This window comes from Cavia porcellus, unplaced genomic scaffold (assembly GCF_034190915.1).
Source record: "Cavia porcellus strain 051 isolate PalLab524CR breed Dunkin Hartley unplaced genomic scaffold, mCavPor4.1 scaffold_16, whole genome shotgun sequence".
Classification (NCBI taxonomy): domain Eukaryota; kingdom Metazoa; phylum Chordata; class Mammalia; order Rodentia; family Caviidae; genus Cavia; species Cavia porcellus.
Window position 1 is genome coordinate 48,190,908 of NW_026947499.1, and position 16,564 is coordinate 48,207,471.

Sequence of the window (16,564 nt, forward strand, 5' to 3'; positions counted from 1 at the left end):
GAAGTAAACCTTTGTGATCTTTCCCCTAAGATTCTATAGCTTATTACCGCAGCACAGCTCTCTCTAACCCAATACAAAGGGACATTCCAGGGTGATTCTGGCCACTTGTGATTTCTGCCTTAGGATCCAAGCTGGACCAAAAGACGTTCCAAAGCATCACCACTCAACTCTGTGACAATCCTGTGAAGTCATTCCGGTCAGCCCCATTTCACAATAAGAAAGCAACTGAGGCATCCGCCCTAAGTTGACTTGCCCAGGGTTTTACAACAACAAATGATGAGGGCAGGACTTAGGTCTGTCCGATCCCTCATCCCTGCACCTCACCATGCTACTTCCTTGCTAAACCCCACCCCACTCTTGATCTTGGCCCCATTTCTAACAACGGCACACCACAGACCCTGTATCTGTCATGTCCCGAGTCTACCAGAGAAGACGGACACCTTTGCTGATGCCTGAAAGAGGACGGGGACATTGTTTAGAAAGAAATAAAATATTTTTTTTTACTGCAAATTATTTGCAAATGTTCACGTTTCCAGTGTAAGTCATTACAAAAAGATCCCCAAGAAAAACTTGGTTTCTCTAACATGAAAGGATGGTATAACTTACAAAAAATAAATATGTATTTCCACCTAAAAGATGCTTCTCTGGGTTTGAAGTCAGCAATGCACAGTAATTCATAGCAGGTGTGAATCTTGGGGCAGCAGTAAGCTCTTGCGGCTGTCGGGGTCTCACTTTGGTCTGTCACTGAGGCAGCTAACGGACCCGCTGCGAAGGACTCTACCTCTCCATCTTCTTCCAAGGACAACATGCACTGAATGTCAAACACAGAGCCAGGATCCACAAATCCCTGCTTCCCGGCCCAGGACTTTGTCCCAAGAAATTAAACCTTCAGGATAGTCATTCTCACTGGAATACTACTTAAAAAAAAAAAGAAAACGAAAAAAAAAATCACTGATATTCATGAATGGGGTCTTTTCTTATCCCGGAAGAGACTCAGTGTCTAAAGTGTCAAGTTTTCTGCCATTTGCTGCCCCCTGGCAGCCAGCCAGATGCCAGGGGTGAGAAGCGAAAACTGAAACATGAAGAGACGACTGCAGGGGACTCTCTTTGGTACCAACTGGTAATACTCAGGAGGTCCCTCCGGCTCCTTGCTCTGGACACTCTGTAGCCTGTAGCAGACCTTCCACTCTTTCCAGTACCAAGAGGAGGAGACCTGCCCTAGCCATGGGTGCTGAGAGGACCAGAAGGAAAGCAAGGGAAAGGTGTCGAGGTGGGCAGGCTGGAAAATCAGCAGTAAGAGGGCACTGCCCGGCCCTGAGGTTGCTGGTCCAGATCAGCCGCAGGTCCAGCCATGTCCTTTGGGTGTGCAAAGCTGCCTCTGGCTACTGAAGCCCGGCTGGCAGGCAGGGCTGGGGTGCTGGCTCCCAGGATCGGAGCATCTGGAAGACCAGATGGTTGGCAAGAGGACTGTCAGGGCCCTTGGGGCATGGCCTGAGAATCAGAATGATTTTCACCAGGCCCCTCAACCTCAGGACTGCAGCCAAGGAAATGAAGCATTTGGCTGGAACCAGATAAAGTTCCAGAGGTGACAGGAAGTGTCTTGAAGACTGGGAATCCACAGACTTCGGCTGGAGAGATGTGAGGCAGTTGGCTGGATTTGGTCACTAGCATATTCTACATAACCAATTTCTCCAAAGTCTGGCTGCTAAAACCCCTCCGTGGGCTTGCATTCTTGGAAGCCTGAAAACGTGTGCGAGTCTCCTGGAGGCCAGAGGCCAGGGTGTGGGTGCCTGGGCTCTCTGGGATGCAGTTGTCTCCTGGTACTTCAAGGGCAATTCTGGCCAGGGACTGGATGATGGCAGCTACTTTGTGTGTATTTTGGTTGATGGGTTTGCTTTTCTTTCTTTCCTTTTTCTTGTTGTTTTGGTTTCTGACTAAGAGGTTTGGGTTCCCAAGGACGCTGGCTCATCCCTGGACACTGGTGTGTCGGCCCCACAGTTCTGACCAGGTGCACCAGCTCCGGCACTCACACCAAACCGGCATCTTTGGCCATGCTGTAGAAGAGACCCCTCTGCTGCAGGAGGTCAGAGGGGGTGCCGTACTCCCGGATTTCCCCTTTGTCCAGCACAATCACCCTGTGGGGAGAGCAGACACAGACATGAGCGAAAGGAAATTTGTGACCCCGAGGACCCATCTGGGAAGGTCAGTGTTTTAGGTTGGAACCCCAACATCTGCTGCCAGGACTGTGCAGTAGCCTTCCAGCAACTGGTCACCCAGCTTTAATCCCTATTTCTGGTGAATTTCAAATTCTGCACCCTAAATTTCTATCTCAAATACTGTTGAGGGCAGTTAATAATGATGATAATGATGTCAACTGTTCAGAGTCCTTGGTCCACTATTCTCAGAATAAAATAAAAAGATCTTAGCACAGTCTACAACAGGTTTCAGCAGTCTTTTTCTGGAAAGTGCCAGACAGTAAATATTTTTGGCATGGCCTCAGTTACACTACCTATCTCAACTGTATTTGTAATAGCAGCCAGATACGACAAGAAAATGTGGCTGTGTGCCAATAAAACTTTATTCATAAAAACGGACAGTAGGCTGAGTTTGGTCTGTGGGCCATAATATACTGACAAGATTCTTTGGTATACAAGGTTAAGATCTAACCATGTCCATTTCTGATCTCAGGTCAAGCTAATGGGTTTCAAATGTGCCACCATTGTACCTGTTACATAGCTGCTCAACAATCTCTTAAAAATGTCACGTCAACTAGGTGTGGTGGTGCAGACCTGTGATCTCAGTACTCTGGAAAGCTGAGATTAAGATCATAAATTCAAGCTCAGCCTGGGCTACTCAGTGACTTATAGCGAGATCCTGTCTCAAAAAGAAAATGGACTGGGGATGTAGCTCCATATGAAGGCCCTGGATTCAATCCCTAGTAGTGAAAAAAGAAAGTATGTCCTGTCACTCTCCTACTTGTGACCCTCCAGGGCTTCACAGTGCTCTCAGGATAAATTCTCAGCCTCCTTATGTGACTACCTGGTGCTCTAAGGTCTAGCCCCAGCCACCTTTCAGGCTCCCTCTCCTCTCACGATCTACTCCAGGCTAATCGCTAGGCCTACAGGCCTCTAGCTACCCTTTGAATTCAGTAAACACATTCCCATGTTAGAGCCTTTATACTAGATTGTGCCCTTTGCCTAGAATATTCTTTCCTTAGCTCAAAGTTTGGCAAACTATGGCCTGGAGGCCAAATCTGGCCCTCTGCCCACTTTTTTTTTTTTTTGTCTTTTTTTCATTTTTATTGGTACTGGGGACTGAACTCACGACCGCCTGCTTGCAAGGCAGGTGCTTATGCCGCTGAGCTAAATCCGCAGCCTCCCTCTGCCCATTTTTATGAATAAAGTTTTTATTAGCACACAAATGTGCTCGCTCTTTTTTGTAAGGATTGCCTATGCCTGCTTTCATGCGACCATACTGGAGATGGACCACTTAAACCACAACCTCCTGGCCTGCAAAGCTAAAAATGTTCTTGCCTTTAATAGAAAAAGACTACTGATTCTTGTTCTAGATTTTCTGTAGCCAACATTCTCATTATTCAGCTCACCTCTTCAGGGAGGCCTTGCTTGATCATCTGTGCTAAATTCAAAACCTCTAACACCCTACACCAGGGCCACATGATGACTTCTGTGGGCAATGATGCTTGATGGCCGCTTGCTCTATATAAATGTTTAAAAACTTGGTTTCACAACTATGTAGGTAAAAAGATGACTATAATCCAAGATGGATTATGCTTTTTTTTCTGGCTGTACTAGCATTTGTACTGATCTATATCCCTAACCCTTGCTTTTTATTTTGAGACAGGGTCTCACTAAGCTGCCAAGAATGGGTTTAAATTTGCAGTCCTCTGCCTCAGCCTCCCTGACTATTGGTGTTACACCACCAAATATATCTGCTTCTAGTTTTTAAAAGAAAACATTGGCTTACCTGCTACTGGCCATCCCTTCTCCCTATTATATGACCATCCCAACACATGCTACCCTCTGAAATCATGTTATTTGTTGTTTTGTTTATTGTCTTCTCAAAGTAAGCTATCCAGTTCCCAGAGTGGCTCCCCTGTCCAACAGCATCCTAACACAGATCCCGTGGCTCAGAACTAGGCCCCACTTCAAGGCACACAGAAAGGCACCACGCATAGACAAGCTGAGAATAAATGAGTACACGATTCCATAGTACCTGACCCTACCGAAAATAAAGAAGCACGGCCAAGTGGGGCTGTTTCTTAGCACAAGGACTGGTGGATGGATAGATGGATGGATGGATGGATGGATGGATGGATGGATGGATGGGACAGTGAGCAAGCTCGCTCTCTCAGCTAGGGCTTCACCTTGTGTAGTCCATGATGGTATTGAGCCGGTGGGCGATGGTAAGGACTGTACAGTCCTCGAACTGTGTCCTGATGGTGGACTGGATGAGGTCATCTGTTTCCAGGTCCACGGCTGCCGTGGCCTCATCCAGCACAAGGATCTTTGTCTTCCTCAGCAAAGCTCGGGCCAGGCACACAAGCTGGCGCTGCCCGATGCTGAAAAACAAAACAAAAAAAAAAAACACCAGAGACCGTGTTACTCAGGCCTGACCTGAGAGAAGGAGAGGAGACACTTTGTCCAGCTTGACCTAGGAAAGCCTGCCCACCCTCCATTTCTATTCCCTGTGGCAGACATCACCAATCAATTGCATGTTTCCTGTTGTGTGTGCAGCAGAATAAATTTCAACACATGGTTCAGAGGAGATATTCAAAATACTGGTCCAGTTCACCATGAGTGGTGAAAAGGAAGATGGCTCTGAACTCTATCCAACCATAGAGCCCTCACAGCTGACTCTGGACTTGGCCATGCCTTGCCTTTGGCAAAGGGATGTGACAAACACAAGACCAGCAGAAGCCTGATGTGGGAGGCACACTGGGCTTCTATCACCATGACAATGTGCCCATCTGGTCTGTTGGAGGATGACACGCATGTGGAGTATACCTTACTGCCCTCAAGAAGGCCCAAAAGACTAGCCAACAGCTATGTGACCCAGATACATGTGTGACATTGGTCAGGATGAATAGAGCCACCTGGCAGGTCACCTGAGCATGTGAGCATACTGGGTGATGGCGCTCATGGCGATGGGCAGCTGAAACAAATTCTGACTCATTACTGGGACAGTACTCGGTGGCTCCCTGCTGTGACAGGCATTAGCTGCTGGATTCTGGACAGATCCTGGGGACCTTGAGAAGAAAGCCAAGGCAGCAGGGCAGTGGGTAGGGATGAGGAGGGCTCAGAGCAGTGCTATCTGCTGACTGGTAAAGTGCCCTTTACCAATTTAACAAGTGACAGTCATCCTCAGTGGACTGGGGCCAGGGTATGATGGGAAATACATTGGTCTTCTTTGTCATCCTCCTTGGACTTGAAGGGAAACAGAACCTGGGGTGAAACCCGTTTTGCAGACATGGAGACCAAGGCTCCAAGAGGTGAGAGGGCAAGTGGCTTGTCTGTGGCAGAACTGAGGCTCAAACCACACAAGAGGGCAGAATCTTCACACACCCTGGCCGAGCCAGTGCCCAGGGGACTTGCTTCCCACCCTACTGGCCCACCCTACACACCTGAGGTTCTCCCCGCCTTCCGCACACTCGTGGTTCAGCTTGTCGGGGAGGCTGGACACGAAGCCTTTGAGGTGAGCCAGCTCCAGGGCTGTCCAGACTTCTTCATCTGAGTACTGGCTGAACGGGTCCAGGTTCATGCGAAGGGAACCCGAGAACAAGACGGGGTCCTGCTCAGAGGAGAGAGCAGATAGAACGTGAAGCTCATGCCCTGTTCTGCAGGAGCAGAGCACACAGGCAGACATAAAACCCTCTTGATAGAACTGTGGAACGACAGACTCCAGAGGCCCTCCGAATCACTAATTCTACAGACGTTTGTGATTAAAAAAAAAAGAAGAAGAAGGAAAACAATCAGGAATCCTCAGGTTAGGTAGCAGGAATCAGCTCTCTCTTTTGAATAACTTCGGAGAGCTTTCAACACGCAAATACGCTGAGAGCCTTAGAGAAAGAGGACAGCACTGGCTAAAGTACAATCCTAAAGTACTGTGGGTTCCTTTGTCTTTGGGAGAATAACACTAACATAATGGGGAACTGCCACCAAGTCCTTTTGTCTGTACACGGCACTTAAACTAATAAACTGGCCTGGTACAGCTTTTCTTTCTCACCTGCTAAAGGGTCTCTCTCATATAAGATCCTCCATCTTTTGTGCTGTCCCCTGCCTTGGGTGGTAATGTATTATTTGACTGTGTTCATAGCTGCTATATTTTTTTTGTACCATGGATCAAACTCATGACCTTGCACTTAGCAGGCAAGCACTTAAGCCCCTGAGCTAAATCTCCAGGCCCCTATTTTTACAATAAACTTTGATCTTTTTAAATCATTATGTGGCTCTTCTGTGTTCGTGCAGATCTGAACCTCAAGCGTCTGTGGCTACCACCTACGTGTGACCCCTTGCTGTTATGGGGGTCCCGTTGTGTGACTTGCACATAATGGTTAAAGTAAGAATTTAAGCTTCTGTCCTAAGTTAAAGTGATAACTAATGATCTAACCTCATCACACATACTGCCAAGTGTTTAACAGCTTATTAATGAGACTTGCCACCTACACGGGTCAGTCCAGAGGGAAATGCTCCTTTACTGGTCAGCTCTAGGAAGCAATAAAAATCCTCTCCTGACTCTGGCAGCAGGGGACTGTGTTTCACTAAGATCCTCATCAGATGTCAAAATTCACAGGCGCTCAGGACCCTTTGGTAATGGCATAGTATTTGCATATAACTAACACACACCTTCCTGTACACTTTCAATCACCTCTGGGCTACTTACAGCATCTAGGACAGTAGGACTGCTGTGTGAACAGACGTTACACTGTTATCATTTAGGGAATGATGTCCCTACATGCTCTGAACACATACAGATGTTTTAAACAAAAGAAAAAACATCTGTGATTGATGGTTGGTTGGGCCTACACACACAGAAGGCTGTTGTCACTCTTACTGGAACCACAGGACCTGTGGCCCCAGCTTCTCGCTGGCCTTGCCTGTCCCACCTGAGGGATGATGGTGATTTTGAAGCGCAGGTTGTGCAGGCCGATCTTGGCAATGTTAATATCATCGATGATGATCTCGCCTTCTGCGGACTCGTTTATCCGAAACAAGCCCAGGGTGAGAGAGGACTTGCCAGCTCCTGTCCGCCCTACGATGCCAACCTGTGGGACATGAAGAGCCCTGATGAGGTGGGAATGCTGGAATCTGGCTGCCCAGGTTGCTGTGGCCTCACAGTGTCCTCACTGCAAGTGGCTGGCCCAGAGCAGCTCTGTCATCTGCTTGACCCAACTCCCACCAGCACTCTCTGTCACCAGCTCCCAAGGACACTCCTTTATGGGCTTGCTTTGGCCAAATGTCAAGAGAGACTCCCTTGCCAGTTGTAGTGGCACATGCCTGTAATCCCAGTACTCTAGGAGGCTGAGGCAGGAGGACTGCAATTTTGGGCCCAGCATAGGCAACTTAGCAACACTTTTCTGTCTCAGAAAATAAGTATGGATGGGGGAGTAGCCAAACTCCCTAAGGAATGAACCCACTCTTCTTTAAGTCAGCAGAGACCTTCAAAGAGACAGGTATCAAGCAGAAGGAATGTTTAATAAGGCCTATTACCGTTAACTCAAGAGAGGATTAAGCAATAGTTAGGTATTCTTTTCCACACTGTTTCGCTCCTCTAATGAGGCCTTTCTGACCTGAGCTGCTGAAATTTCTGTGATACAAGCAGATGCCGCCACACTCCTTTCAATATGGCCTGGTCTTGACATTTGGTCCCACGTCACAGCCACCAACTGGCATTCCTGCCATCCACCTATAAAACCTCCCTGCTCCCCTCAACCCTCTGACAGATGCCATGGCGTAGCATGCAGAGAAGGTCCCTAAGGCGTAACAAAAGTCAAAGACTCCGTGGGAACATCAGCCGCCCTGCTTTGTCCCTTGTTACATCATCTCGTGGGAACAGGATGTGCTGAGCCTTGTGGCAATGAGAGTTTAACAAATCCATATGTTCAGAAATATAAACTTCCAAGAAGATCCTTGAACTGATTTCCCAGGAAATTCTAAGAATCTCAAGGATGTCTTCCAGGAATAGCTTCTAAACAAAGGACAGTTCTAAGATCCCACTGATACATATGTGCCTCAAACTACTCCTACTCTGACATTATCTTATTCTGAAACTGGTAAACTTAAGGGACTTAAAAGGGCCCGGTAGGCACAAGAATGGGGGTGGGCAGCAGCTGGGGTGAACAGGGAATCTACTGATCTTTTACAAATGGGAAGGGGATGTAAAAGGATCTGGGATGTCTCATGCACATGGACCAATGATACCACGATGCATGTGAACATTATGTGTCACAAACAAGACTAAAACAAGAAAGGGGAGAGGGAATCTAGAGCCAGAGGCAGGGAGAGAGACAGGCAGGGGAAGGAAACTAGAAAGTAAATCTGCAGGGCTTACCTTGGTCTCTGGGCTCCGGGCTTGTAGCCTTCTAGACACTCTGAGCAGCCTTCACTCCACCAGCCGCACCCTCCCCACAACGCCCCTGGCCCCACCCACAGAGCAGGACTGTGGTCCGGGCAGGTGACACAGCTGGTTTTAGCCACCTGACCACAGCCCATGCCCAACTGTAAGCGGGTGTGGGGGATGACGCACACCCACCTTTTCTCCCCCTTCGATGATGACGTTTATGTGCTTGAGAACCAAGTCCAGGTCCTCTCGGTACCGCAAGCCGTAATCCCGGAACTCCACTCGGCCCACCTCAGGCCAGGTGCTGGGTGGAGCTGTGTCTTGGATTTGCCAGGCAGCCTTAGATCACAACAAGGGTCAGGAAGGGAGAGAAAAGAGGAATTTTGAGTTCATCCTCTGTGCCACTGGAACAGGCTCCACTGGAACAGACCTCCACGACCCTTCCTGCCTATCTCCCTCTCTATCCTGCTGGCCTCCCGGCTGGTCCTCAAATGCACCCCACAGCCTGCTTCTGCCTTTGGACTAGCTATTTGTGTGTCCTGCAGCACTCTTCACCATGCTACTCACTGGGTCCTTCCTTCACCTTCTGCAGACTGGGTTGCCTGAGACCATCCCCCTGGCCCTGTGTCCTTGTGCTCTCCCCTGCTCTGTCCTCCTTCAGAGCACTGACTACCTCCTCCACAACCCTGGACCACCAGGCTTTGCCACTGCTCTCTGCTGTCTCTTAGAGCTCAGAGCACATAGTAGGTGCTTGATAAATACTTATGAATGAACTGAGGAATGAGTGGCAGTGAGCTGCCCAGATGCCTTCCTGGCCTGGAGGACAACAGTGATGCCATGGCCAATACTAGATTACCATGTGCCAAGCTCCACACCCATGACTGATACATGACCATGTTCATCCTCCCAACGTCATATAGAGGGTTCTGCAACATCCCCAGTCACACAGGAAAAAGCTTAGTTGAAGACACGCTAAGTGCCTCACGCAGGGTCACACAGCTCCTACTTCTGAAAAGTTCAGTTCGGCATTTCCTAAATCCACACTAGGTGTGCTCTGGGCCAGGCTTGAGGGCTGCAGCCCAGGGGACGCATATGCCTCCTGAGACTACTAAGCACATGCAGGAATGACCCTGCTGCAGAAGATCAGTACAGAACAAGACTGGAAGGGTGACTCTGGCAAGGAAGCACTAAAAAATACATGTTTTTATGGAGCACTTACAATACACTAGGCACTCCGCTTAGTCTTGCTGACTGAGGAGCTCAATGGAGCCTCGAAGCAACCCTACTAGACAGGGAATACTACAATATATTTCTTTTCTTTTTGCAGATGCAGATATGCCTGGGCCTTGGAGCAGGCAAAGTCAAAGGGAACCAACTGCACAGAAAAACCTACAGATCTGACTTGGGTTAAAAGAAAAAGAGGCAAACAATAGCATGTGAGAGTATCCATCCATGTGAATATGCCCAAGGAGAAGTCTAGGGGACAGCCAAGCCTGTGAACAAGGACTCTGTCCAGGGAAGGAGTCAGGTGCAGGGAACAGGAATACGACTGTCATCTGTGGTCCCCGGAAACTCCTTGCATAAGGCTTTTTAACCATAAGCCAACCTCTATTTTATAATTCATGTATATGCATGAAGGGGACATGAGATAAGAACAGAAGACTGGAGAGAATAATATGGAATTAATTGTGCATAAATTTATAGTGTTTTGAATAGGAGGTAGGACTAGGAATCCTTTCCTCTTGTATTTTTCAAATGGGCTTATTCTAAAAATTACTAAAAGTACGTAAAGTGTTTTCTTAAAAAAATGGCTACATGGTGTGTGAATTATATCTCAATAAAACCACTGTAAAAAAAATTCAACATAAGGTGGAAAACTGCAAACAGTGGACCCATTTCCATCGCGGAGCTGGTTCACAGTGCAGGTATATTGAAGGGCTGGATCTAGGCACTGCTTTGACTTTCTCAGGACAGGCCCTGACCGGGACTTTCCCATTTGTGGAATACACCTAATGACAGCATCTACTATAATACAGCCTAGTGGTGAAGCAGTTATCCTATGCAAACACAGTGAGGACAGGGCCCGGCATCACCACAGCACATTTGGCTGCCAGTGGTGGTGGACACAGTGACTGCCAGGCAATCCTGTTATTATCATGATTGTCTCTAATACTGCTCAGGGTGGGGCTGCTCAGGACACGAGAAGATAACCCCTAGTGGCATATGCTGGAGACCTGGGTCTCAGTCCTACTGCAGCACTGAGCCTCATGTGACCCTTCCCGTCTATAGAGTAGAGACTTCCCTTCCCAAGTATCAGGAAATTCCTCACAACACCAAGATTTCTGCCATAGCTATCTACTGGTTCTGCTGTTACTTATTTTTCCTGCTTTAAATCAACTCATTTCTACTTATATAAGAGGCAAATTTATATACAATCACAAATGGAAAGCTAGCACTATCTTTCGTAATAGAAGTTCCCTGTAAAATACAAAACAAACAGCAGATTATCTTGGTTAGATAAATACTGTCCCCTGAAGGCTGCTGTTTACATCTATGATGGGAGATTTTATCTCAATTAGTAAGGCATTAAAGATTGAGCAGCAAACTAAGACAGTCTCTGTGAGCCCAACAAAAGCTAGATATGAGGATCAGAAGAAGAAAAATGCCCTCACAAAAAAAAAAAAAAAAAAAAAAAAAAAAAAAAAAAAAGAAAAATGCCCTCACTACACAATGAAAGCTATATGAATACCCTGAAAGTATCCTGTAATCACGTATACTGGCATCTGATATCCTGGGAAAAACCAGGTGGTTGTATGTAGGTGTTGAAAGAGGTGATACCAGTACCAGATGCACTTCTGCTTGGTGAGACATCTAACTTATTTGCCCACTCAAGAACAGGATGCACAAAGCATGGCAGCTTGCGCGTCTTTTGGGGTAAAGCTACAGAGATGAACAAGGCCGAGCATAAAGGAGAGGATTCCTACTTTACCTCTTTCTCAGTTTCGGAATACTCCTTGAGTCTCTCCACAGCTACAATGTTGGTCTCCATCTCAGATGACATCCGAACCAGCCAGTTCAGGTAGGAGGTGATCTACAAGTAGAAGAGTCAACATGGAATTCACAGCGTGAACGTCAGTGACTTTACTTTAAGGAATCATTAATTATGGAGCATTCAAGTAAGAAATTAGCACATATAGCTATCATCCTGATCCGCCACCCTTCATCTCTTAAGCACTGAGGTTTTTCAAAATGATCACGGGCCAGACCAGTCTTTAGAAAGTAAATCAGATAATATCCGGAATTAGTTGATAATATGAAACTATAATGTATCAAAACTCATGAGAACATAGCTACAGGAGGAAAGATATCACAGTTTGGGTTTGGTTATGGTTTTCCTGGTTTTTTAAATTTTGAGTCAGGCCTTGCTAAGTTCCTAATGCTGGCCTTAAACTTTCGATTCTCCTGCCTCAGTCAACCTGGGTACTGGGAATACACACACATGTTACCATGCCGAGCTTGAAACTCATAGTTTTAAAAGCATTTCCCTTGTAGCTGGAAGCATCCCCTTGAGGCATCAAGGAATTTTCTTGACTGAAGGAGAATCCTGGCCCTGTGTCAAATTCCTCCTTTGTTTTAGTTGGTCCCTGAGCTCTGTATGCAAGTCTCTCCTTCTTCCATTCCCAGGAGAATCTCAAGCAAAGGCCCGGGAACCTGGCAACTTGCCTTGAGAGACTTTAATAAGAGCACCTCCACCTACCTGCAAGGAGTAAGACACCGAGAGGCCCACCAGGCCAGCACTAAGGCTGTGCCGAGAAATGACTGCAAACAGGGCGGCAAACAGGACAATGCAGTTTCCAACACACTCCAATCGCACAGCGAGCCACCTGCAGGGAGACACAAAGCAGACAGGTGCACATACAGACACGTACATGCACACACACACAGTCAGCTTTTGAGAGACCTGGCTCCAGGTCACAGGGGAGAGGATGCCAATGCGCTGCTAAGTGTTATGACTCCCTGCATGTTCTGGAAAAAAAGTCTCCTCAGTGCTACCCGTCCAAACCATGCAGCCTGGCCACAGGGGAAGGGATCATGGGACTCGAAGTTCACTGCTCTTAGCAGCCTGGCCAGCCCCAGGACAAACACAGGGTTCTCCAGAAGCTGCCCTCGCCAACCCAGAATCTAAAGATTGCCTTCTTAAGAACCAACTTTTTCTCAAGAAGTCTTTAAAAATGTTACACACATGTGTATTTCATAAAGATACCCTAGAACTCCTTAAACACAAAGAACTGTAAGAGGCATCACTGATTTAAAAATAAATCTACTGGACTGAGTGTCAGAAAGCTTGCTTAGCATGTGTGAGGCCCTGAGGGTAATCCTTAGCACTGCAAATAAATAAGCTTAGCAAGAGATGGATCTAGAAGGAGACATGCACATTACCATGTTCAATGTGCCTGACATGTCTCAGATTCATCCTAATTTCAAAAACATTAAAATTACTGAGAGAAGCAGGGGTTAAAGGGAGAGTAGGGGAATGAGGAAAAAACCCCAAGTTATATCATGAACAAGTACAAATTCTCTATGATGAATGTGATCATTATGTACGTCTAAAATATAACAATAAAATCTAATTGGAAAAAATTTTTACCTTTTGAAATATAGACAGATGTTTCATTTGTTTTAAGTTAACTTTCAACAGCTATTATGTAGCACAAGAGAAACTATTTTCACATTTTAAAGTGTAAAGCAGTTTGCTTTTGTTTAGGGAAGTGGTGTTGCTGGATCTTTCTTCTACCACAGCCCTTATGATCTATGTGACTGACCCTCATCTGTGTGAAATTCTCCCACAGGCAGAGCCAGATTTTGACAAACTCCCTAACACTCCTGCCAGGAAGTGGCAGACTCCAGCAATTCAAGGTCCCTCCAGCCAGTCTGATGCAATGGGATTATAATGCACCAATTGGGCTAAAGCTCAGTTTTTACCGCCTTTCAACGAAGTGTGCCAGGATGCAGAAGGGTAAGGAGGAGGTAGCTATTCAGGGATATAGCAATCAATCACCTAGATAGCAGCAGGACAGTGCTCATGGGGCTCTATGGCTCCAGTAGAACCCTGACCCTACAATGCTCCTTCCTCTCCCCAGGGCTGCCCTGTCTGCTTGGCTGCTCTGTGCCCTGCCTCAGGATTAAGGGGCCCAGGTGGAAGTCGAGGCACTCAGAAGTTTCCCTCTGGCCCTCCTGGTCCCACTGCCCACCTGTTGGCCACAATGCTGGGGTAGTAGGCCTTCTGGTTCTCATCCACCTTCAGGTCACTCTGGCGGATAAAGCGCTCCTGCTCCTCGAAGGCACGGATGACGGAGACCCCCAGCAAGGTCTCATTGAAGTGGGAGTAAACTGGAGAGCGGCTGACTGACTCAAGGCGCTTTAGCTGCCGAGAGGAAGCCACGTAGAATCTCTGCAAAGGAAAGGGTCGGGGAGATGGTGTTTTCAGTGATGGTCTCCTCATCTATCCTCCTGGGAGTATGGTGGAGAAGTCTTGCTATGACTGATACTTCCAGGAGGCAAAATACTGGGCACTTAACCAGCATCTTGCTCACCTGGTGGACTACAGGCACAGTGTGGACAACAGTGACAGTAACCAGTACCTTGAAAGAGCCCAGTGTCCCGGAATCTGTTTGTATGACCCCCATAGCAAATGCACCAGGTGCCTCTTGCTTCAAGGTGAGGAAACAGCATACAGAGGCAATTAGATGTAGGGCTGGCTGGAGGTGTGTCACGGAGGGAGGGGTGGACCTAGAAGGGTGTATTCTTGTCCCTACCCCTGCCCTTTCTCTGCTTTCTGGCTGTCACAGGTTGAGCTCCTTTTGTTCTGCTATGCTGTTTCTACCTTGGAGCATGTGACTGTGGCCTGAAATCATGAGCCAAAACAGACCTCTGGTCTAAGTTGTGGAAATTGGATATTTTGTCCCAGTGATGGGAAAGTGACTATGATACGATATTTTTGATAAATGCAGCTACAAGATTTCCCAAGAAAATGTAGCTACCAATTTAAGGAGGTTATGAGGAATGTCTGGGACTGGACCTACCCTTATTACTGCTCACTAATTTCTGGACTGCAGTATAATGGGGTCCAGAGGCTGACTGGCTGGCTGCACCCCACCTAAACAGAGTGGGATGGAGTACCATGCACCTGAGTTGTCATGGGAACGCTCCCATCTAAGCAAACAACCCCAACTAGCAATTGTGCCATATATAGTTAGTGTTTGGTGCAGGTAAGAGGAGGACAGTTTTGGGCTCCCCACACTAAGCTCTGGTACTTGGGTAAGACACCTCTTCCCTGAGCCTCACACCATGCTCATCTGTCAACAGGAACACCATCTATACAATAATAATCTAAAAAACCATGTGTTCAAAGATTGTAACAGGTTCTAAAAAAGACTAGGACAGAGACTACGAATTGCCTGCATAATATCCCCTTCTTCTTTCCCAGCAGAAATTTACCATTGGAAACTACAATGTTTCCAACAACAATGTGCTGGGGAAACAGGGAGACAAGTGACAAGACTCAGCTAAAAACTGTACCACTAGTCTGCTTTGCAAAGAGCAGTGGCTACATGACTAAGTTTGAACAATTAGCTCTATTTAAATAGGTAGAATTGATTCAGCCATCATAAGCTTTCTTGGCCTGTTCCCTATCTCACTCTCACTGTGTAAAAATATAGATACAATGGCTGAAACTCCAGCAACCCTCTTGGATCATGAAACCTATTTAGAACAGAATGTTCATGCAAGAAGGAAGAGAAGACAAGACAATCTAGCATATTAACAAGGTCACTGAGCTGCCACCCCAGCCTTGACCTGTCTCAAAGTATCTATTGCAAGAGAGAAAAATAAACATTTATCTTGCTTAAAATGCTACTTTTCACATCTCTGTTATCTATAGGAGGCTTAAGAAATAAAGAATTTTGTGGTTATATCTACTTAAAAGATGCAACTGTCCATGTATAGACTGTTTTCAAACTCAAAGCTAACAAAGTCAAACTTACTAGAAAGAAAGTATATGTATTTTGGTTATCACAGCTAAAAATCAATTTAGGTATTCAAAATAGACAAAAGCAAACTTAAGCTCCTGCCAGCAAGTCCTCATAGCCCTGTGCTGGGGAAACAGACATCAGGTGACAGGGCTCAGCCTGGACACCACAGCTCCCTCACCTGCACGAAGAAGTAGATGAAGCCCAGTGGTGGGATGACGACAGCAGCAATGGGGGTGGCCAGCAGGATGAGGATGCAGGAGCCCAGGACAGTGAACAGCGAGCCCATGAACATCTTGATGACCTGCGGGATCATGGAGTCTACCGTGTCCAGCTCCTTGGAGAAGCGGTTCACCAGGTTCCCGCTGGGGGTGCGCTCAAAGAAGCTCATAGGTGACCGGAGAACATTGTGCAGCAGGTCTAGGTGCAGGCGGCGGGAGGCAAAGATTCCCCCGATGGACACCGTCATGGAGTAGCCGAACACGGCGACACCTGTAAACACTTGGATGTGAGGCTCTGCAGTGGGGAGGGAGGTCAGGCAGGGGTTGGCACTAGAGAAAGGCTCATAGACTGGGTAGGCCAGAGTCTCAGTGTCTTAAAGTGATGGCAGCTATTGTGATAGCACACTTAGTACCCAAAGAGCATGTGCTAGGTTTTAACGCTTGTCTAAATTTAGGATCACACTGCTACCTGTTTTGGTAAGAAAATGAAAACCAGACAGGTGAGCTGTGTGTGAAATATATTTATCAGATGAAAGCAGAGCTGGGACTGGGATCCAGGCAGCCTGCCCCAGGGTCCCAGCCTTCACCCACGGACCTTCTGCAGTGATCACACGCTGTGCACCTGAGCTGCCCAATCGGGAGGCACCAGCTGCAGGTGGCTACTGAGCACTGACAATGTGGTTCATTCAACCCAAGAACTGAATGCTCAATTGGATGACCCGGACTTCAGATGGCTGA

At 47.1% G+C, this 16,564-nt stretch overlaps 1 protein-coding gene across 4 annotated transcripts in view; it reads right to left on the minus strand.

The window, feature by feature from the left end:
* Positions 1–471: 471 nt before the first annotated feature.
* The window catches only part of Abcc1 (ATP binding cassette subfamily C member 1 (ABCC1 blood group)), a 134,067-nt gene continuing 117,974 nt past the window's right edge, over positions 472–16,564 (minus strand). For all 4 annotated transcript variants that reach the window (XM_063226623.1, XM_063226624.1, XM_063226622.1 and 1 more), the window contains exons 23-31: positions 15,787–16,097; positions 13,830–14,029; positions 12,335–12,461; positions 11,567–11,668; positions 8,770–8,916; positions 7,124–7,282; positions 5,642–5,808; positions 4,385–4,579; positions 472–2,135 (exon numbers count right to left, since the gene is read on the minus strand). In XM_063226623.1, the coding sequence (XP_063082693.1) occupies positions 2,027–2,135; positions 4,385–4,579; positions 5,642–5,808; positions 7,124–7,282; positions 8,770–8,916; positions 11,567–11,668; positions 12,335–12,461; positions 13,830–14,029; positions 15,787–16,097 (1,517 nt within the window). In that variant the 3' untranslated portion in view covers positions 472–2,026. The remainder of the gene's footprint in view (positions 2,136–4,384; positions 4,580–5,641; positions 5,809–7,123; positions 7,283–8,769; positions 8,917–11,566; positions 11,669–12,334; positions 12,462–13,829; positions 14,030–15,786; positions 16,098–16,564) is intronic.